Source organism: Equus caballus, chromosome 29, assembly GCF_041296265.1.
Source record: "Equus caballus isolate H_3958 breed thoroughbred chromosome 29, TB-T2T, whole genome shotgun sequence".
NCBI lineage: Eukaryota > Metazoa > Chordata > Mammalia > Perissodactyla > Equidae > Equus > Equus caballus.
The window spans coordinates 33038067-33061433 of NC_091712.1; the positions used below are offsets into that span (position 1 = coordinate 33038067).

Sequence of the window (23367 nt, forward strand, 5' to 3'; positions counted from 1 at the left end):
CTGCTCCCTATCACTTTGGAACCATTTACCTTTCTTCAAGACACAGATCACGACATCAAATTTCTTTCATCAAGAAGCCCTCCTGGTTGCTGTCATCTGCTGTTTCCCTTTGGAAGCCTCCCAGTCCTGCCCCCCTACCCCCCCACCCCCTCCGCACTGCCATCACTGTCCTCAGTCACTTCAATACCCAGAAGGATGATCCAGCCCACATCTTGGTCTCTCGGTCTCTTGACCTCCTCACTTTCAACGATCTTGTCCTCCCCCCATCTTAGCCACTTACTCCCAAGGTCATGCCCTGTCACCACAGCAAAAGCACAACTTACCTCTGAGATCTTCCCCATCTCCTTCCAGCTCACTCACGCGAGTACTCCCACCCAGCATTTCTTCCTCGTCAATGACTTCCACTCCATCCGCCCGCCTGCAATGCTTTTACCATCCTTCACCCTCCATTCCTCACATCCTCACTTTGGCTCCATGTTCCATCATTACAATCACTACCTTCTAACAACTCAAGTCCCCTGCTTCTCTCTCATGCCCTCACGTTCCTTGACAAAATCTTAATCCTGATGAAATCTAACAGGCCACCACCTCCATGCCTGCACCCCAACTGGTGACCTTTACTGAGGAAAAGCCACCATCCAGACTGGTTTAACTTTAAATGTATACCCAACAGTAAGAAACAGGCATTCAATATTGCTTAAAAATCCCCACCCTCCAAACACACTTGCTTTCCTCTTCTCTACTTCACACTGTCCCTCCTCAAACCGCTGATGCCTTCTCTTCCCTCTTCACTCTCAGCTGATGATCTTGTCTCATGTTTTACGGGAAAAAAACACAAGCAATCAGACTTCCTCAGTTTTCACTACCACACCTGAACATACGTTCTCTACTTTTCCTCCTATGATGATGGATGAAGGGTCTAGTCCTATTTATGGCCAATCCTCCATTTTATACTCTGGATCCCATCCCTCTCAGCTCCTCAGGAACTTCCACCTACAATCACCAGCCCTCTCTCCCCAACACCACCCATTCTTCCCCGCCTTCTGGAGCATTCCACTCAGCATACAAACTCACTCCAGTGTCTCCCAACTTACTACCTACCTGATATTTTCCTACTTATTTTTTTGTTATTATCTTGTTCTCTCCACCAGAATGTAAGCAGGAATGTTGTTCAACAGTATCCCTATCACCAGTAAACATTTTGATTTCATCTGTACTGGAGCAAACTGTGAAGCCATGCCAACCACGTGAGATTTTGTTAGATACAATGATTTCTTAGAGAACACATACCCAATCTCTACTTATTTTCACGACCATCTCATAGCAAATAGTTATACTTCATATTACATCAATTGCCCTGTAGGTAATTTGGTGATTTTAGGAAACAGGAAATTATCATTATATCAAAGCTGTAATCAATTTCACATAATACCAGTGTGATAAATTAACAACATCTGGTTCTGATTTTTCTTTTTAAAGTACAAAGTGCAATAAACTTGGATTTTGAAAAAATAATCCAGGTTCAGACAATGAGTTCAATTACACAACCAGGAAAACAACACATTTTATTTGTTAGGGCCTCTTCACAGCCAGCACAATCATTTCTGTGCTGCTCTCAGGCTAAGCTCTGCTAATTAAAGCAATACCTCTTTACTGGTAAACATTTTGCACACTTCCCTGCAAAATGAACATAATTAGAAAGGATTGTATGAATTTAAGTCAGAGCTAGACTAAAACCACTTCAACAGATTTCAGTAGCAAATGTGAACTCTGAAGTCACACTGCCTGGGTTCAAACCCCTGCTCTGATAGCTTCACCTGTGACAAGTTACTAAACATCTGTCTTCCTGTCTATAAAATACGGTTGCTGTGAGGATTCGATCAGTTACTATGCATAAGGACCTTAGAGCAGCATTTGGCACATTTTAAGGATATGCCAACTATCAGTATTATGAGAGATAATGACTGCTGCCAGGAGGAGACATCCCACCTGATTAAAACAAATAACATTCAGTGACTGAAGCAGGATCTCGTTTGAGCCATTCAGATAATACTTGAGGGTGGGGTAGCTATTTTCACTATTTTGCAAATAGAATAAATAACAAGTCCATGGACATAAGGGTGGTTTTCCATTGAAACAAAGAAAGACTGAGAAAACAGCCAGGACTTACCATCCATGCTGTCGAGAGAACAGTGATGATGGAGAACTTCGAAGGAGGACCAGGTAGGTGCCCAGGAGACGGCAGTAATGTAAAATGTTGGCTGTGTGAAATCAACATTAGAAAAGTCACCATTGACTCTTCTCTCTCTCTCATACCGCATATCCAACAAATCCTGAATCCTACAAATCCTAGGAGCTCTAACCTCAGAATTCATGCAGAATCTGACCATTCTCACCCCTACTGCCAACGCCATCTCCCTCCTCCTACAGAAGCAGTCCCCTCTTTCTTGTCTTCAAACTACGGTTACAGAAACTTGGTTGAAGTACACAGTAGTTTGTATGATACTAGATTACATGGATGAGACAAATCGTGAACAGGTATTATCGAGGCTGGTCTAAATATTTGGGCTAATATCCCATCTTATTTATTATAACACATTTGATGTCTACATTATCCCTAGCAGACTAGTGTGTGGTTCTACTCAGTTGCAGCCTTAGCTGCACCAGGATTTCAATTCAGTACTAGTTAACAAAGCTCAGAGGCATAGTTGGCATAGCTAAGTAGGATAAATTCATATCATTCCTTGCACTTTCCTGTTTTCATTTAAAAATGAGGGGTGAGGGTAAAAGGGCACACGTATACAGAGATAGATGGCACCTAGACTTTGGGTGGTGAATATGATATAGTCTTCACAGAAATCAAAATATAATGATGTACACCTGAAATTTACATAATGTTATAAACCAATGCTACATCAACAAAAAAAGAAAGAGAATTTTAAAAACTGCAAGAAGGTGAAAGTTTTTCTAGGCTATTATTTAACTTATATGTGCTCTTTAATATCTATGACCTTGGTAAGTCTAATGTCGAGTTATTAATTACGGTGCTTTCTTTTTACTTATTCAACAAACATTTCCATGGACCCAACATGTGCCCCACACTGTGTTATCTACTGGGAAATTGGATTGTAAACTTCTACTGGATTGTAAGCTTCTTTAGGGTTAGGAGCAAACTGTCTTGCCCATTTCTATAACCAACCGCACTTTCCCTCCCAAACCCATGCACTCTTCCTCATCCTCACATCAAGGACCATCCAACAAGCACTCCGGGTTCTACCTCCAAAGTATTCTTCAAAACTTCCACTTCTCCCTAACTTCACCGCCAAAAGCCTAGTCTAGTCCAAGCCACATCACTCTTTTGCCCCGACTACTGCATTCGCTTCCTGTATTGTTTCTTTGTCCTTTTGTAATCTATTCTCCATCCTTTAGGTACATAAATCACATCGTGGCATTCCCTTGATAAAAATTCTTTAATGATTTTCCCTTAGAATCTCTTAATGAATCATTTTCCCTTAATGAATCCCTTAGACTGCTCTTAGAACAAAATTTATAAAGGCTGCGAGGCAATGGATTCATTCTTATTCTCTCTCTCTCTCTTTCTGCTGCTTCTACTTCCTCATCTTTTCTATCTCCACTCCAGCCAACTCTACCCAGCCCTCAAAGGATGCTCCAGCCAGACTAACCTGCTTTCAACTTCTTGAACACACCGAGTGCTCTCAGGCCTCAGGCTCTTTGTCTGGAAGGCTCTCCCCTAGCTCCTTCTCATCCTTCAGTCTCCGCTTAACTATCATTTTTTCTGAGCCTTCCAGACCACCGTATCTGGCTGCCCCCTTGATACCCGCTCCCTTCACCCTTTTCATGGCTAAACTGCACCTTCCACTATCGTGTACTTGTCTGTTATCTGTTACCTTCTTTAGATTGTAAGCTTCATGTGGGCAGAAGTAACGTGTGGTTTGGAACTCTGCACAAGGCACGCATTCAATAACGATTAGCAAATTATGAATTTTAAAAAATATATGAAGGAATGGGTAAAAGTCCAAACCGCAGGCATTCAGCAAGCGTTTTAAAAGGTTGCGTTGAAAGAGAAAAACCTGATTCCTTACACAGAGAAGACGGCCCGACGCATTTCGCAAGTGCCCCGCAGACCTCAGCCCCGCACGGCCCGGTCATCTGCACCCAGCGCCCCCTCGGCTGCAGCCGATTTCCAGGCTCGCCCACCTGCGGGCCCCGGCTCCGCGCCTTCCGCCCTCAGAGGTCTCTAAACTCCCCGGCAGATGCGCGTGGCGGCCCCTCACCCCCACCGCCCGACGGCCACCCCACACCTAGACCCCGCTTCTTACCGGCTCCGCACCACCTCCCTTCTTCAGCCAGACCCGCCAAAATTCCAATTAGGCCCACCCCCGCCTCTGACGTCAGACGCACGTCGCGCTGATTGGCTACGTCAGAGCTCTCGGACCGGAAGACCCGGGAGAGAGGGTGAAGCGTGCTCCTTACGTAGAGCAAGCTGATTGGCTCACGTGACCGGCGCCCTCCTTGTTGGGGTCAAGGGAACTTCCGGTCCCTGCAGCCTTGGGCGCTTTTAGGTAAGGGTGTTCTGGCGCGCCTGGCCAGTGCCGGGAAGTGTAAGTCTTCCTGTGCGGTGTTTGCACAGGTGGTCCGAACTCAATTCGTGACACTTTCCGAGACTGAGTGTGTCATCCCATCCTTGCGAGCCTCAGTTTCTCGTTCTGTGGTGGGGAGGGTAACGCTAGACGCGAGGAGCCCGCGCATTTAAGCTTAAAGTGCGGAGCCGGTTCCAAACGTGCTGCTGCGCTCACAGGTGTCCTCTGGTGCCCTGAGCGTGTACAAGCCCGAAGAAGCTGGTTGATGATTGCACTTAGTTATTTCACAACCTCGTGTTCAGTTAAGATGATTGGACTCAAAAACATACAAAAATCTGGTCCACTATTAACTCTGCCTGACCTTGGGGAAGTAACGTATCCCGTTGGGATTCGGCTTCGCCATCTGTAAAAGGAGAGGCTGGACGACGGTCTTTGACACGGCAGAAACCACTGTTTGCCAGGAATTCGTGGTCCGTAGACTTTGAGACCTGTAAGTGGCGTCACAGCTGAGAATAACTTATCAGGAGATCATATTTTTCACAGAATATGTTTTAGTAAAATGCAGACTTCTTTATGTATTTAGTCTAAAAACAGTGTTTGTACAAAATTCCAAGAACGCAGTTTCTAAATACAGAATAATATGTAGCTTCTACAAAATTTCAAAGAATTCAGGGCAGAAGAGTTTTTGATGGATCAAATGACCATTTTTAGTCTTTTTTTCCCTCTCTCTCAGACTGTTGAGTCATTGCATTCCCTCACTGATAATGCATTTCATGTAAGATGATATCTCTTTCCAGTGTGTTTACCTTCATTTTCAGGAAAACTAAAATCCGTTTTAGGATGACTGTAAAATAAACAGTCCTCATGCCATCTACATTGACTTTTTCCTATGTCCTAATGGAGTAAATTAATGCTCCGTTTATGAGATTAGCCCTATTATGTGAACCTATTATATTGACCCAGGAATAAGAGCAATACCACGTTTAAGAGTGGCTGGTGTTAAAAACTTCACAGTGACGGAGGAACTACAGTAATCAAATTGAAGAAAGGGGTTTAAATGCGTCGCTACAGCTAATTGTAAAGGTTCATCGTAGATTTATTCTTAGCCATCATGCCGACATTCCTGGACCAATTCTGATTCTTATTCTGAAGTTCTTTTCTTCCCTCTTGACTTTCCAGGTCCACTTTGCATCCAAATCCAGGCAAGAAATAGGAAACGCTACCGATCTAAGCCCTCAAACTTTCCTCGAGTGAGGGATCAGGCAATTATTATTGGAATTAGTATAGTGTTGATGTTGAGGAAAGAGGTGGAGGTAATTTCGAGAAAAAATTAGAAGGGAGAGAAGACAGGAGGGAGGAAGAGAGGGAGGGAAGGGGGAGAGAGAGGAGAGTTTAGGGTGGTTTTTTGAGGCAATGAGGGAACACAGGAAGAACAGAACGGGTTAGGGTAGAAGATAGATTTGTTTTTTTTAGATTTGGGTTTAGATAGATTTTTTTTTATAGATGTGTGAAACATACTGATTAAGAAAAGTTTGATCTTCAGATCTGGGGTTCAAAGGAGAGGTCTGTACTGGAGAAGGGTTTGAGAGTCATCAATATATATCTAAAATGACATCTGAAACAAAGAACTCTATTGCGGTGGTTTCTTAACCTTTTGCCAAGAGGTGATCACAGACCCCATTGAGAATACAGTGAAAATGGTGGTGGTGGGGGGGGCTTTGTTTCCCCAGAAGAGTGCACACATATATTCAAAATTTGTATACCTTTTCAGGGGACTCACATATTTTCCTGAAAACACCCCTCCAAATCAAGAACCTCTGATGTAGAAGGCCAGAAACCTGGGGAGCACAAACACTTGAGGTACAGAAAAGGAGCCAAAGGCAGAAGCTGAGCAGAAACAGCTGGGGTGGTTAAGGTGCCCTTGACCTGGGCCTGCCCTTCATGTGGCCCTGCTCTGGTCCTCTTCCAGCTGTGCTCTCACACAGGGTGAGGATTCCTGCAGCCAAGGGGATGCACCCATCCAGATCCTGGGCAACCTCTTGTAGCCAGAGTTCTAGTTCTTGGGACTTTGATTTTTTTAATGGTCCTGAGGCTTCGAGAACCTCCCTGGCCTCTTCCCCTGGCTGTCCTTTCAGGAGTGGATCCCTCTGTCTAAGGGCACCTGTTTGGCAATGGTTTTGGGGGGGGGGGGAGGAGCATGGCTAGCAGGCTGGCATGTCCCCATCCTTGGTGAGAGGCTGCCAAGTACAGCACAGAACTGAGTCCAGATGGGAAGAGAAGCAGGGTTTGCAGGGCTTGGCCCTACTTCTCAAGATGCTATGTTTCAGTGTGAAACTCCACGGAGATTGTTAGTTTTATCTATAAACTTTGAAACTGTACGCACAGGTATGTGGGCCTCCATTTGTATTCTTGCCCCAGGGTTTTCCAATGTCAGGGGTGGGCCTGCAGGAAAATCATGGCCCAGGATGCCAAAGAAGGAGGGTTTTAAGAAGGAAGAGGTGAATGTCAATGCTATAGAGCAGGGGTTCTCAAAATCTGGTCCCCGGACCTGCAGCATCAACACCTTCTGGGAACTTGTTAGAATCAAATGCTTGGGCCCCACACCAGACCTACGGAATCAGAAACTTTGCGGGTGGAACCACATTCTGGGGTTGGCCTTGTAATTATTGTCTCCCTCTATAGTAGTTCTAAAATTTATAGAATGCATCAGAATCACCAGGAGACCTTTTAAAACATACCACAAAACAAGAAAGGGACACAGGCAGCAGAGAGGGAATGGTTAGTCAGCCTCAAGCCTCATTCCCCCGGATGCCACTGGTCCATATTGCTCAGTACCTCCCTGGGCACCCCTGCCAGAGTTCCCCATTCTCCGTGTCCACTTACCCAGTCTTAGAGATGATTTCTCACATCTGAACCCATCATCTCCTCTACGTCCTCACTTTGGGGACCCTCCTTAAGCCCTTATCATCTCTCTCCTTTTTACTTCTAACTGGCCTACTCACCCACTTCAACCCATTTCCCTTCTTGCTCTCAATTACAGCAAAATCTTGACATGGCTTTTCCCTGATCAAAATTCACCAACAGTTCCTCCATTCCTATAAATCCCAAACCTCTTGCCATTCAAGATCTTTACTTACAGACCTGAGTCCTGCCTACTTTTCCACTAACCTCAGCTCTTATCTTGCCTCACTGAGTCAGTCTTTCTTCCAGCCGTACCGACCTGTTTCCTCTTCCTCAAATATCACAGGCTCGGGCCTGCCTCAGAGCCTTTGTACAGGCAGACCCCTCTGCTTGGAAAGCCTGGAACCATGGGGTCACCTCCAAGTACCTAGTCGACTCCTCATCCAGCCAGTCTGAGACCAGGCGTCACCTTCTCTGTGAAGCTCTTCTGGGCCCCCTGGGCTAAGTATTCCTACTCGGTGCTTCCTACAACTAGACTGCTTGGTTATATAGAACTTTCCACATTACACCCTAGTCATTTCTGTCTTCTGCTTCTTCCCATCATAATGTTAGTATCTGGAGACAAGAAAACTTTCTTCACCTTCCTCTCTCTTTCATCTTCTCTCTTGCTGCTGGTACCTGGCACACATTAAATGTTTACAGAAAGAATCGAATGGAGTATTTTCTCCTTAACAAGTCACTTAGCATCTTGGGGCTCAGTTTCTTCATCTGTAAAGTGCTGATAATGGCAATACGTGGACTACAGGGTTTTGGGTAGGATCAAGTGAGAATTGCCAATACTTTTTTGCACATTGATCCGCTTTTATTACTTTTTATTACTTTTTATTACTCAGCCATAATCCTTATTGTCTCAGGTGTACAAGGTGTTGGACGAAGATGTGATGCATATTCTAGGAATTTACAGTCTAATTTGGGAGATGTGACATATGAATAAAAGATAAATAACATAAAGTGACTAACAGGGAGCACCAATCTCGCTGGAGAGGAGGTAACAGATAGAGAAGAGGTAGAATATTAAAAGAAGTAGGTAAAATGAACTGTGGAAGGCGATGAACACCAGGTCGAGAACTTTATTCTGGAAGCAGTAAAGAGAGGATGTTTGAGCAGGTGAGGGAGGAAGGTAGAGGTATACAAGAAAGGTGTGGCTAAGTGTTTAGACTCTGGAGTTAAGATTGCATGATTTTTAGCTGCCACCTACTAACTGTGCAACCTTGGGTAAGTTACTTAGCCTGTCTGGGCCTCAACTTACTCATCTGCAAAACAGGGACATTCATAATTATTTCATAAGGCCTTGTGAGGATTAATAAGAAAAACTTGAAAATATACATGGTGTGCCCAGCACATGTAAGCATTAAGTGTATACTGACTTACATTATTTTTTTTTTTTGAGGAAGATTAGCCCTGAGCTAACATCTGCTACCAATCCTCCTCTTTTTGCTGAGGAAGACTGGCCCTGAGCTAACATCCATGCCCATCTTCCTCTACTTTATACGTGAGACGCCTACCACAGCATGGCTTGCCAAGTGGTACCATGTCCACACCAGGGATTTGAACTGGCGAACCCCGGGCAGCTGAAGCAGAACGTGCAAGCTTAACCGCTGCACCACTGGGCCAGTCCCCTGACTTATATTCTTAAGTCATTGTTTAGGAAAATTAAGCTAACAAAGATAGGTGCTCAGGCACTGACTATACCAGAAACTGGAGGCAGAGGAGCTCGTCAGAAGATTGTGATGGTCCTGGACTGAGAGTTGAAGGAAGGGAGAATGGGAAACATTATGAAGGAAAACCTGTCTGCTTTGGTAACTGACTGAAGGAAAGTTATCTTTGGCAGGAAGAGGAGAGGCTGATGGCCAGGTTGGCAATACCTGGGAGACGGGCAGAATTATAGAGATGCACCAGAAGTCTAAAGGACGAGCTGGTTTGGACAGGGTAGAGATGCTGAGCTCAGTCTGAGGTGACGGTGTGATTTCAGCAGGTACCTTTAGATTTGTGACTGAAGCCAGGGGAACGTATCAGGGCTTCAAGTGTAGGGTCTGGGTTGTGGTGTAGTGAATGCAGTTGAGTCCTCTAGAGACTGCAGAGCAGAATATCTTTTATTCTTTTTTAAGTATACTTTTTTGGTCAGGAATATTGGCCCTGAGCTAACATCTGTTGCCAATCTTCCAGTTTATTTTTCTCCCCAAAGCCCCAGTACATCATCGTATATGCTAGTTGTAGTTCATTCTAGTTCCTCTATGTGGGAGGCTGCCACAGGATGGCTTGATGAGTGGCGTGTAGGCCTGCGCCCAGAATCTGAGCCAGCAAATCCCGGGCCACTGAAACAGAGCGCACGAACTTAACCATTGGGCCACGGGGCTGGCCCCCAGAATATCTTTGAGTATGTTTAGCTGGTTAATGATTACATCAATTCTCCCATCCTTAGGCCCAGCAGGAGACAGTGCTTTTCAAAATGAGAAAATCAGACCTTCCACTGGGAGTAATAGCCCGTTTCCCCAGCCCCCCGCCACCAGCACCTCCCTGCAGACATCTCTTTACGTCTGCCTTCACATCTTCCTTGCTGTACAGTGCAGAACCCTCTAGACTCATCCCAAATTTGAGTTTGTCTAACTGACTGGACAAAGACCCTGTACTGGGAAAAATGTTATTCTTGCTTAGAGGCAACCCTCTACTTAGAGATGAATGGCCCTTCTTAGAAAGAGGAAAACCCAACCTCCTTGATTTCCATAACAGAATGTTGTCTTTGTTGCCCATATAAATGTGTCTTGCTTTTCAGTCAACCCAGAAGTTACTTTAAACAACAGGATATGTTCCTCCATCTAGTTACCTCAACTGATGTTTTGCAAAGGGAAGCCAATAAAAAACACTAGTCTTGCTAGTTTTAATTAACTCATAAGAATGGTCAACACATTTGTTCCTTGGTTATGCTGGGTTACAGTACGTATTTTACATACGGGAAATAACTTTTACCCATGATTATGGCTCCATATATTTAAAGGACAAAATTGATACATAAATCTATCAGTGCATTGAGAGTTCTTGAATTGATACCTTTTGCATTATACTTCACATCTTTGCAATTACTTAACTAGAAAAAAATAACACTTAAATTACTCAGCAGTTACTAACATTTTCATAGCAAGAGTCCATAATGTTATTTCAATAATTTTTAAAATGACAAACTATGTAGGTCAAAGGATGCCAAAGAAGATCGTAAAATTATTTCTACTTTTTCTTTGCCTTTGATAGCAAAGCATTTTGGTACCTTTCATTTGTTCCACTAAAATATCTGAATATTAGTCCATATACTTGATTCCTGTTACACTTAAAATATGCAACTAACTGTCGCATCAGCTTTTCTCCACTAAATTAATGATGGCATAATAAATTTGATAATCATTAAAAACAATTCCAAGTTAGCCTTTTCATTATGGGTCAAATGGAAATCTTAGCCAACCTTCACAACAATCTTGATTTTCTGATGCACACAATGCATTTTACTTGTGTTCATGGTAAATAATGTTATAGTCCAAATTTTTTTTCATTTTTTAGAAAATAATAGACTTTATTTTTTAGAGCAGTTTTAGAACTATAGAAAAATTGAGTGGAAAGCACAGAGAGTTCCCATACAGCCCCTTCCACACACAATTCCCCTGTTATTAACATCTTGCATTTGTTACAATTGATGATCCAGTATTGATACATTAACTAATGTCTATAGTTTTCATTAGGGTTCACTCCTTATGTTATACATTCAATGGGCTTTGACAAATGTATCCACCATAACAGTATCATGCAGAATAGTTTCACTGCCCTAAAAATCCTCTGTGCTCTTACCCATTCATCATTTCTCCCTCTACCTAGCTCCTGGCAACCACCAATCTTTTTTATTATCTGCATAATTTTGCCTTTTCCAGAGTGTCATACAGTTTGAATCATACATCATGTAGCCTTTTCAGGTTATCTTCTTTCACTTGGTAATACGCACGTAAGGTTCTTCCATATCTTTTCGTGATTTGAGAGCTCATTCCTTTTCAGCACTGAATATTATTCCATTATATGGATGTACCACAACTTGTTTATCCATTTGCCTATTGAAGGATATCTTGGTTGCTTCCACATTTTCACAATTATAAATAAAGCTATTATAAACATTAGTGTGCAGGTTTTCTGTATATATAAGTTTTCGATTCATTTGGATAAATGCCAAGGACTGTACACTTAGTTTTGCAAGAAACCACCAAACTGTCTTCCAAAGTACCATTCTGCACTTCCATCAACAATGAATGAGAGTTCCTGTTGTTCACATCCTCACTAGCATTTGGTGTTCTTATTGTTTTGCATTTTAGCCATTCTAATAAGCATGTGGTGGTATCTTGTTTTAATTTGCAATTCCTTAATGACATATGATGTTGAACATCTTTTCATGTGCTTATTTGCCATTTGTACATCTTCTTTGGTGAGGTACTTGTTATCTTTTGCCCATTTTTAAATTGGATTATTTTCTTATCTTTAAAGAGTTCTTTGTTTATTTTGGATACCAGTCCTTTATCAGATATGTGATTTGTAAAGATTTATTCCCAGTCTGTGGCTTGAGTTAGTTTTTGTGAAAGGTGTAAGGTCAGTGTCTAAATTCTTTTTTTTTTTTTTTTTTTTTTGCTGAGGAAGATTTGCTCTGAGCTAACATCTGTGCCAATCTTCCTCTATATTTTAGTATGTGGACTTCTAGCACAGCATGGGCACTAACAGAGTGGTGTAGGTCCACACCCAGGAACCAAACCCAGGGCCACAGAAGCGTAGTTTGCTGAACTTAACCACTAGGCCACTGGGGTTGGCCCTAGACTCATTTTTTTGCATGCAGATGTCGAATTGTGCCAGCATCATTTGTTAAAAACACTACCCTTTCTCCATTGAATTGCTTTGGCTCTTTTGTCAAAGACCAGTTGACTATCTCGGTATTTCTGGGCTCTCTGTTCTGTTCCGCTGATATATATTTGTCTATTCTTTTGCCAATACCATGCTGTTTGTTTACTGTAGCTTTATAGTAAGTCTTGAAGTTGGATAGTGTCCTCCAGCTTTGTTCTTCTCCTGCAATAATGTGCTGGCTATTCTGGGTCTTTTGCCTCTCTATACATACTTTAGAATCAGTTTGTTGATAGCCTCAAAATAACTTGATTTTTTTTTTTTTTTTGAGGGAGATTAGCCCTGAGCTAACATCTGCTGCCAATCCTCCTCTTTTTGCTGAAGAAGATTGGCCCTGAGCCCATCTTCCTCTACTTTATGTGTGGGACGCCTGCCACAGCATGGCCTGCTAAGCAGTGCATAGGTCCCTGCCTGGGATCCAAACCGGCAACCTCTGGGCCGCCAAAGTGGAGCAAACAAACTTAACCAGTACACCACAAGGCTGGCCCCTAACTTGTTGGGATTTTGATTGGGATTGCATTGAATCTATAGGTCAGTTTGGGAAGAACTGACATCTTGACAATATTGAGCCTATACATAAACATGGACTGTCTCTCCATTTATTTAGTTATTTGATTTCTTTCATCAGATCTTATACATATTTTATTAGATTTATACCTATTTCATGTTTTGGTGCTAATGTAAATGTTATTGTTTTTTAATTTCAAGTTCCAGTTGTTCATTGCTGGTATACTGATATTAATAATTTGTCTTCTGTTTTCTTAGCTAACCTGGCTAGGGGTTTATCAATTTTATTGACCATTTCAAAGAACCTGCTTTTGGTTTCACTGATTTTCTCTATTGGTTTCCTGGTTTTGATTTAATTGATTTCTGCTCTAATTTTTATTATTTCTCTTCTCCTGCTTATTTTGTGTTTAACTTGCCATTCTTTTTCTAGTTTCTTAAAGTGAAAGCTTAGATCATTGGTTTTAGATCTTTCTTCTTTTCTATATATGTATTCCATGCTATACACTTCCTGCTAGGCACTGCTTTCACTTCATCCCAGAAATCTTGATAAGTTATTCTTTCATTTGTTTAAAATATTTTAAAATTTTTCTTGAGACTTCTTCTTTAACCCATTATTTACAAGTCTGTTGTTTAATTTCCCAGTGTGCTGAGGGTTTCCACGTATCTTTCTGTGGAATCAGTGCATGATTCCTATTGTTTCACTTTTGTTAAGCTGTGTTTTGTGGCTCAGAATGTGGTCTGTGTTGGTGTATGTTCTGTATGAGCTTGAGAAGAATGTGCATTCTGCTGTGTGTAGAATATGAAATATTCTACAAATGTGAATTAGATCTAGTTGGTTGATTGTGCTGTTCAGTTCAACTATGCCCTTACTGATTTTTTGCCTATTGGGTCTATTAATTACTGATAGAGGAGTTTTGAAGTCTTCAGCTATACTAGTGGAATCCTCTCTTTTTGCTTGCAGTTCTATCAGTTTTTGTCTTATGTATTTTGATGCTCTGTTGTTAGGTGCATATACATTAAAGATATTTTGTCTTCTTGGAGAATTGACCCCTTTTTCATTTTGTAATATCCTTCTTTATCTCTGACAATTTTCCTTGCTCTGAAGTCTTCTTTGTCTGAAATTAATATAGCTACTCCAGATTTATTTTCATTAGTCTTAGCATGCTATCTTCCTCCATCTCTTTACTTTTAATCTATATATGTCTCTATATTTCAAGTGGGTTTCTTGTGGACAGCACATAGGTGGTCTTGTTTTTTTATCCATTCTGACAATTTCTGTCTTTTAGTTGGTATATTTAGATCAATGATGTTTAAAGTGACTACTGATGTAACTGGATTAACATCTACCATATTTGTTACTGTTTTCTATTCGTTGCCCTTGTTCTTTGTTTCTTTTATTGCCTTCCACTGTATTTCTGGCTTCTCTGGTTTTAATCGAACATTTTATATTATTCCATTTTCTCTCTTCTCTTAGCATATCAATTGTACTTTTTTTTAACATTTTTTTTTAGTAGTTGCCCTGAAGTTTGCAATTCACACTGACAACTAATCCAAGTTCACTTTCTAAGAACACTGCACAGCTTTACAGGTAGTGCAGATACCTTGTAACAGAGTATTCCCAATTCCTCCCTCCTTATTCCATTTGTCGTTTAGCTATAATCACCAAAGACATTGTGGCTATTATTATTTTGAACAAACTCTTATCTATTAGATCAAGTAAAAACAAGAAAAATAAGACTTTATCTTCATTCATTCTTTCTCCAGTCCTCTTACTTTCTTTGAGTTTCTGACCTATATTATTTTCCTTCTCTCTGAAGAACTTCTTTTAACATTTCTGTAAGGCAGGTCTGCTGGCAACAAATTCCATTAATTTTTGTTTATTTGAGAAAGTCTATTTTTCCTTCACTTTTGAAAGATAATTTCCATGGACACAGAATTCTCGGTTGATGGTTTTTCTCTCTCTCAACAGTTTAAATATTTCACTCTTTTCTTCTTGCTTGCATGGTTTCTGAAGAGATGCCAAATATATTGCTTATCTTTGCTCCTCTACAGGTAAGGTCTTTTTCCCCTCTGCTTCTTTCAATATTTTCTCTTTGCTTTTGATTTTCTGCAGTTTGAATATGATATACCTATGTGAAGATGTTTTAGTATTTATCTTGTTTGTAGTTCTGTCAGCTTCCTGGATCTGTGGTTTGGTGTCCAAAATTAATTTTTAAAACTTCTCAGCCATGATTACTTCAAAAATTCCTCTGTCCCCATCTGTCTTTCTTTTCCTTCTCACATTCTCATTGCACATGTTACACTTTTTGTAATTGTTCCAGAGTTCTTGGATATTCTGTTCTTTTTCATTCTTTCTCTTTGCATTTCGATTTTGGAAGTTTCTACTGATATTTCTTCAAGCTCACTGATGACTTCCTCAGCCACGTCCAGTCTACTGATGAGCCTGTCAAAGGCATTCTTCACTTCTGTTTCAGTGTTTTTGATTTTGAATATTTCCTTTTGATTCTTTCTTAGAGTTTCCATCTCTCTGCTTATATTACCCCTGTGTTCCTGCATGGTCACCTTTTTCCATTAGAGCCCTTAGGGTATTAACCATAGTTGTTTTAAAGTCCCAGTCTTACATCCATCATATCTGTGTCTGGTTCTGATATTTCTGTCTTTTAAAACTGTGTTTTTGTCTTTTAGTATGCCTCATAATTTTTTGTTGAAAACTGGACATGGTGTACTAAGTAAAAGGAACTCAGGTAAATAGGCCTTTAGTGTGAGGTTTTGTGTTTACCTGGCTACAGATTGGACTACATTTACTGTTTGCTGTAGCTGTAGGTGTCAGAGGCTAAAATTTCCTCTGGTGTTCTCGTTCTTTCCTCCTCTCTTATCTTTGGGTTTCCCTACAGACTTCTTCTTAAATAAAGTCTGAGATATGCAGTTCCTTCCATTGTAATCCCAGTTTATACAGGAGCCCACTGATGTGGTGGTAAGGTATAGTGAGGAGGGGAAGCGTTTTCAGGTCCTATGATAAGGCCTCAGTCTTTTAGTGAGCCTGCGCCCCTGGGCTGGAACCTTTAAAAGTGCTTCTCAGGATTTTTTTCCTCCTCCTTGGGTGAGAAGAATAAAGCTTGAGGGGGCTGGAGTTGGGTATTTCCTTTCCCCAGGTCAGTTGGGTTCTGATAATGTTCCAGCAGGTTAGGCCCTGGTAAAACAGTCTCCCTTGAGGGCAGGACTTGTTAAGAAGAACAGAATGTTCTGGTATATTTCAAAATGGCTGCTCCCCCCCTCGCCCTTATGGAAGCATGGGAGGATTGTTCTCCAGTCTTTACTGTGAGAATCTAGTAGGGCTCCTGGAGATAAAACTCACAAAAGTGTGGGGGTCCTCTTAAGATTGTGCTCCCCCTGCAGTTTTTAATTCTCAAGCTTGTCCACACTGAGCCTTTAGCAAGTCTTCAATTACAGGTTAAGTTTTCCAACTCAGGTACTGGCTCCTGCCATGGTTTCTGCTCCTGAGGCTCTGATCCAGTAATCTGTGACTCCCTGTGTCTGCCTGTCTGTCTCTGCAATTTTGGGATGGTAGTTTGCCCTGTGACCTCAATTCTCTGTGGGATTTAAAAGGAGTTGATGATTTTATGTTTGTTCAGCATTTGTCTTGTTACAAGGATGGGAGGGATGACTTCCAAGATCCTTATATGCTGGACCAAATCAAAATTATTTTTAAATATAATATTTGAAGACTTACCATTATAAAATTACTTAGCTGTGAAATTTTCAGTGGCTCAGTTATATTTCTTCCCAGTTCCCATCTTTCTATTGCTCCCATTTAACAAAACTTCAAGAATATAGTATGGCAGGCCCTAGAAGAGGGGCTAAAACTCCTCTATGTTGTAGTTAACTGGTGACACGGAACAAGGCCTTTGAAGAGATATCAGACTAAATTAATTAGATAAGACATGCACAGAGTTTAAAAGTTGTTTACCAGACTGTTTGATTTCCTCAAAACAACGGCCTTAATTTACACCAACCACATGAACTTGCCTGCATTTGCAGCTCTTCCAGTCATCAAGACAGCGATGTGGTCCAGGCTTCCTAAGCCCATTCACACTGCTACGTCAGAGTTGAGATCAGCTTAACAATTTTACTTGAACTAAGAAAAGGATATTCCCATAACCTAAATATGAAACCATTTGGCTTGCTTTCTACTTAGGATACTACAGGAATCTATTTTCTCCAGTATAAAATAGTAAGGGAAAAAATTTAAACTAGAAACCATAAACAAGAAATTAAAAGTAAGATTTGTACAGCTATTTTAGAAATGTCTTTAACAAACATTCTCTCTCAGGTGAGGTGGGGGAATCTTTAAATTACTATTGAATTTGTATAGTGTCTTCTCTTGGCATGAAGATATAATTAACTATTTTGATTCCTGTTTTAATATATATATATTAAATTTATATATGCATATATATATGCATAAGGACATTGTTTACTTGTATGGCTGGCCATAAAAAATGTATTAGCCAATCTCGATAAACTGTAGGTTTACCAAATATGGCAAATCCTTATCTTTTCACCTCCTTAGCAAGAACAACTTCTAATTCAAACAACATATACTGGTCTCCAGTAAAGGGTTTTGCTCATATTCATAGAATTAACACAACAGATCTGAGTATTAAGCTTATATAAAACTGAATACAGAAAATGCATCCTATGAAATTAGCCAATCACATATGAACAATATGAAAGAGTCATAAGCAAAATTTTATTTTGCAGTAACTATTTTGTGATTATGAATACATAGCCTGATCCAGGAAGAAAATTAATAGACAGCTGTTCCTTTTAGCAGTTAATCAACTGTCTACCGTATAGGCCCATATACCTGCAGCACAATGAAAGAATGAAGATAACTTCTTTACACTGTGATGGTTATATGAAATCCAGCAAACCTGACGTCTCTACGTCATGTGTGCCAGTATTTCTGCACTTGTCTGGATGATCAAGTACAAGCTTACAGTGCTTATATGGAAAGAGCCATCTCATAACTTTGGTGCAATGACTGTGGCTGCCATAAAACTACGACATACACATTTATACACAACCCCAAACAGATGTGTCTTAAGTGGATGAAGAAAAATAACAATATAATTTATTTTAAAAATACTTCAAAGACACTTTACTTGATTAAACCTGTGACCACTTCATTTTTCCTACCTCCTTAAAAAGTTCCTAAAATCTCTCAGCGAGGCTTCTTCCATCTAACTACTCTTATTCTGTCCCATGATGTCATACGCTCATTAACTGCATGAGCAGTTCGTGCTCACATAAACTGAACGTTAAAAAAAAAGTGAATTTATGATCAGGAGACTGGTATGTTACGGATTCTATTTTGTGAGTTTATGGAAGTCCACAAAAAATGTCCTGTTTAGAACATACGCATTTTCTTTTTCCTAAAACAAACAATGAGCCAAAATATTTGAGTGGAAACAAATAACACAAAAGTACAACTCTTGGAGGAAGAAAATCTTGACATTTACCAACAGTTGGGGAAGTGAAACATCGACACTTAAATGATGCAGTCCATAACATGAATCTGTAAGGTATCTATGTCGGGCAGAACTTCTCCACATTTGGGGCAAGAATGAATTGGAATATTCCGTTGTTGCTGTTGCTGCCAGTTTCTATCCTCAGCTCCTGGAAATAAGCATTAAATGAAATGTCATTCCATTCCTTCCATGTTTGAGAATAGATGGTTAATTTTAACATCAAACTTTGTAATCAATACTTGGTGGGCAGTAAATACAGGTTTTTTGGTCTTTAACTGAAGCAGTTGGTATGCATAGAAAGAAAATCTTCAAAAACAGTACCTGTTTCCCTATTATTTTAGGATTTAAGCTCTATTCCAGGTTCCAGGACATGAAAATGCGTGGTTTCAGTTCTAGGTATAAAACAATACATGTTCTAGTAAAAGTGAGAATAGTTGAGAGCAGAAAAGAGATAGATGAGGATATAAGCTAAAGAGAAGGAGAGAATGTGGAGAAAACAATGAGAAGACCATGGGAAAGGTATCCTAGAACAGGAGACCTTCTCAGAAGCAGAGAAAATAATTAACGTTCACTCAAAAGACAGTTTTGAGCACCCTGTGATGTGGAAGAGAGGCATACAGACTTGGTGGGGACATGAGGCAAGAAAAGTGACAGCGGCAGCATGTGAGGCAAGTGCCACGGCTATGTCATGCCCAAGGTGGTTCAGTGGGAGGACAGAGAAAGACACCTGCATCAGACTGCTCTGTGCAAACAAGCCCTCTGGAAAAGACTCATTCCACTTGAGTTTTAAGAATGAATGAGATATCCAGGCAACGTAAGCGAGGGGAAAGAATTGAAGAATGAGTCCTGTCATTTGCCCCAATTTGGGAGTTGAGGTTCAAATCTAAATTAAAGAATGCTCAAACTAAGCCTTGACTCTAGGCAGGTCCCAGATGTGCAAACTGGGATCAGGGCTGGAAGTGGCTTCTGGTTCCCGGGACATCCCCTTGGTCTGACCTCTCTGGACCAATGCAAACCATTTTGATTTCTAAAGTCTCAGCGCAGGTCTCTAGACTTTGACTTAGCCCCCAAAATGTTTGTTTTTGGAGGATGATAGGAGGAGGTAACCTTTAACACAGTTATTTGCTTCCGAGCAGATTATTTGAATTGAATAACATGTAAGATAGTCTGTGTTTGGCATATTTCAGAAGCACTTTTGAATAGAAATATTGATCACAAGGCTTGATTTCTGAAGGCGGGAACTTTCTACTGGTCTCATTGTTTTAGAGCAGAGGTCAATAAACTTTCTCTGTAAAGGGGCCAGAAAGTAAATATTTTCTGCTTTGCAGGTCATATCATTTCTCTCACAGCGACTCAACTCTGTCACTGTAGCATGAACACAGCCATACACAGTATGTCAACAAAAGGGTATGGCTATGTTCCAGCAAAACTTTATCAACAGGTGACGGGCCAGATTTGGCCTGTGGGCTACAGTTTGCCAAACCCTCCTCTAGATGACAACCAGTCACTTATCGGGGACTGGTAATTCTTCGTTATTGCCCACATCTGTGCCTTTCTTTTGGTCCTGGTCTAGGTTTCAAGACTCAGACTGGGCTCTTGTATCAGGGGGCCTTTGGGTCCCCTCCACCTCCTGGCTCTTCATTGTAAATAAGAGCAGTCAGTTTTCATGATCACCACATCACACTCCTTTCTGCCTTTGCCTTGTTATTCTCACACCACACTTAGCTAAACCCTAGCTCAAGGCCAAGCTGAAAGTCACATCTTTTCAAGGCCTTTCTCAGCTTCCTAGCCCTTAGTGATCACCCTTTCCTCTTATGTTCAGCACTGTTATTCTGTTACTTACTCGTTATCTTCTATTATGAATTCATCTTTTTATGTGCACATCTGTCTCTCCAACTAGACCATAAGCCCGCGTGGATCTGACCCTGCCTTATGCCCACTTGTTCCCTTGTGCTCAGCCAAGTCCTAGACCAGAGTACATGCTTAGATGGCTGCTGACAACAACGATAATGAAATTTCTTGAGAGAGGCTATTGTTTCAGGCAGCTTTGTTAAGAAACTAAAAAAAACAAAGCTCTGTTTGGAATATTGTTTTTTAAAAGACAACAAAGCTTATTAGGATAATTATAAATAAATTTGCACTTTGTAAAGACTTAGATTGTAAATGTAAGTCAAAGAGTGTTTGAGCAGTTTTTTTTTTAATATAAATAGGCATTTGCCTTATGTAATTATGACAAGGGAAAAATCTTCCCCTGAGAAACCCAGATGCAACAGATTGTCCTTTTTGACTCAACACAATCTTGTAGGCACTTCTAGATATGAGTTATATGGCTGTTCCTAGGATATTTAAAATTGAATTAGAGAAAATGCCTGGTAGTGCCCAAGTGGGTAAACGCAGCTTTTAGAGAAGAAAGTAGCTTTACCTGCTGATACTAAAAAATACCAGAGGCTAATATTTACATAAGCCCACAGGCTGCTACTTCTGCATGTCCATGAATACTATGTTTATTTTTAACCTGAACTACTATTGCAAATATTTACTTTAACCTATTTTTTCCTGTAAAAGAACTTTGGTGGAGGAATGGGGGGAGATGAGAGGTAAAAGGGATACTCAGGGAAATTTCCCCAAGATTTAATGGTTAACTATAAATACTAACATTGCTTCCTTGCTGCTGAGGACACTATGATACAGTTCCATTTCAAAAGTCAGTTGGTACATGGAAGGGACTTAGTCTGGTCCAGAATTTTTAAAAAAGTTAAAGAACCAGTTTCATGTGAAGTTTAGGATGGCATCCTAAACCCAGATTCTTCATAGTGGCATTGCTATTAATTCTTCATCTGGCTATGTCAGTCTTCAATCCTTTGAATTTTTTTTCATATCTAGATTGAAGGATAATACTTCCCTTTCAGTGATATACTATGAGACAGTGATTTATTATAAATTACAGACCATTATTACTAGTGTGTTAAAACCATGTAATAAACACAGCACTATACTTGTAATAAGTGTCATGACCAGTTTCACTCAGGGAATTAAAGTCTGGATGTCGTACATAATTAAATGACAATCTCTTACACGCAGTACCGTGTCGTGGTGAAGAATCCGATAACCTTGGGTTTCATGTCCAGTTCTGCCCCTAACTAGCCTTGTGATGCTGGATTATTTAACCTTGTCTTCCAGAAGATGGTGCTAATATAGACCTCATGGAATTTTGTGAGGATCCCATGAAATAATGTGTATGAAGTGATCAGCACAGCACCCAGGCATAGTAAACTCTCAATAAATGGTAACATTATTATTTGCATAACACCAGGTAGTGGGTGGAGATATAAGCTCCAAGACAGCTTATTTAATAGAGTACTTAAATACATATTTAGAACACATAAATAATTATAAAATAGCCGATAAGTACTAAAACAGGAATAAAGTACTTGGGAAATTTAAGAGGGAGAGGTCACATTCTGTTGGATTCATGGAGATGGTCTTTGAAATGGGTTTTAAAGATGGAGTAAGAATTCACTGTAAAGAGACTGGAGAAAGACAAGGATATGAGTGAGGGAACAGCATCTACATGGAGGATACTGCGTAAGCAAGTACATGTAGGTTTACAAGCCTAGGACAGGTTCAAGGAACAGGGAGTGGTTCAGTTGGCTAATATCTGTATGGGAATAGAGTGAGAGAAGGCTTAAAAGTTTAGCTATGCCAGGCCTTAACTGCCAGCGTGAAGACTCTGATCTGGATTCAGCAGATGATGGATGGAGATAGGGGTACAGTCATAATAAAACTGATAGGGGCTATATTTTTGGTAGCTTGATTTGGAATCTATTGCATAGAATGTAGTAGAATTTTTCTTCAAGCATCTTCTTCATAGGATATTTATTCCCTGGAAGACTGGAAATCTAGAATCACAGGTGACTCACCTCTTTCAACAAGGTAAACCTGCTGGTCAGAGTCACTTGTTCTCGCCCCATGACGGCTCTGCATTTCCATCAAGGACTGCCTACTGGGATTACAAGCAACACTCTATGTGATGTTCTAAAACTGTGCAGTATGACATTATTTCAACATTAAGTAGACATTCAACAGAAGTATGAGAAAAAAAGAGCTGAACTACAATGCCAAGGTTCATAAAACCAGAACTTAAGACCAATTTGAGTTTTAAATATTATTGGCACTAGGACACAATGTAGTAAAAGTAAATAACAATTAGGATTAAAAAAAAATCAGTTAAGAAATAACCAAACTGTCAATTGGTAGGGGAATGGATCAGAAAAAAGTAGCACATTTCTAAAATAAGATGCTACAGAGCAATTAATTAATTAAATCTACATATATACGGAGCTCAAAATCACAATGTTATGTAAAGCAAGTTGCAGAACAATACCTATAGTGATCACTTTGTAACTTAAGCGCAGAAAAATTACTATTATCTCATTGTAAGATATCATGTAGATGTGTATATATGTAAAAGAATAAAACACATGTGGATGCTACCCACCAAATTTCAAGCAGTCTGAGGAAGGGAAGAGAGGAATATAATGAGGGATGCAGAACAAAGGAGACTTCAACTTCATCTACTACTCCCTTTTCTCTTTTAATAAAAATATACTTGAAGCAAATAAATGTTACTAACTGTCAATTCTGGAAGAGGTACATATTGGTTTGTGTTATTTTTTCTCTCTATTTTTCTACTTCTATTTCTCTATATTTCAAATTTTTCTCAAATTGAAAATTTAAAAGACAAGTAATTTCAGCAACATTGTCTTTTAAAACAAATTCCAGAATTACTTAAAGTGTCGGGAATATTTCATCCATGCCAATAGCAGGATATGACTTTGGAACACATA

General features: G+C 40.3%; 2 protein-coding genes across 7 annotated transcripts in view; both read right to left on the bottom strand.

The window, feature by feature from the left end:
• MCM10 (minichromosome maintenance 10 replication initiation factor) overlaps positions 1 to 4408 on the bottom strand; it is a 36389-nt gene extending 31981 nt beyond the window's left edge. Inside the window, exons 1-2 of one of the 2 annotated variants that reach the window (XM_070255347.1) lie at positions 4341 to 4408; positions 2171 to 2261 (exon numbers count right to left, since the gene is read on the bottom strand). In XM_070255347.1, the coding sequence (XP_070111448.1) occupies positions 2171 to 2177 (7 nt within the window). In that variant the 5' untranslated portion in view covers positions 2178 to 2261; positions 4341 to 4408. The remainder of the gene's footprint in view (positions 1 to 2170; positions 2262 to 4340) is intronic. The other variant, XM_005606921.4, reaches the window with a different exon arrangement.
• Positions 4409 to 17717: 13309 nt separating this feature from the next.
• The window catches only part of OPTN (optineurin), a 34646-nt gene continuing 28996 nt past the window's right edge, over positions 17718 to 23367 (bottom strand). For 3 of the 5 annotated variants that reach the window (XM_005606922.4, XM_023632236.2, XM_070255348.1), the window contains 2 exons: positions 22441 to 22523; positions 17718 to 18668 (listed from right to left, as the gene is read on the bottom strand). In XM_005606922.4, the coding sequence (XP_005606979.1) occupies positions 18541 to 18668; positions 22441 to 22523 (211 nt within the window). In that variant the 3' untranslated portion in view covers positions 17718 to 18540. The remainder of the gene's footprint in view (positions 18669 to 22440; positions 22524 to 23367) is intronic. The other 2 variants (XR_011434024.1, XR_011434025.1) reach the window with 1 other exon arrangement.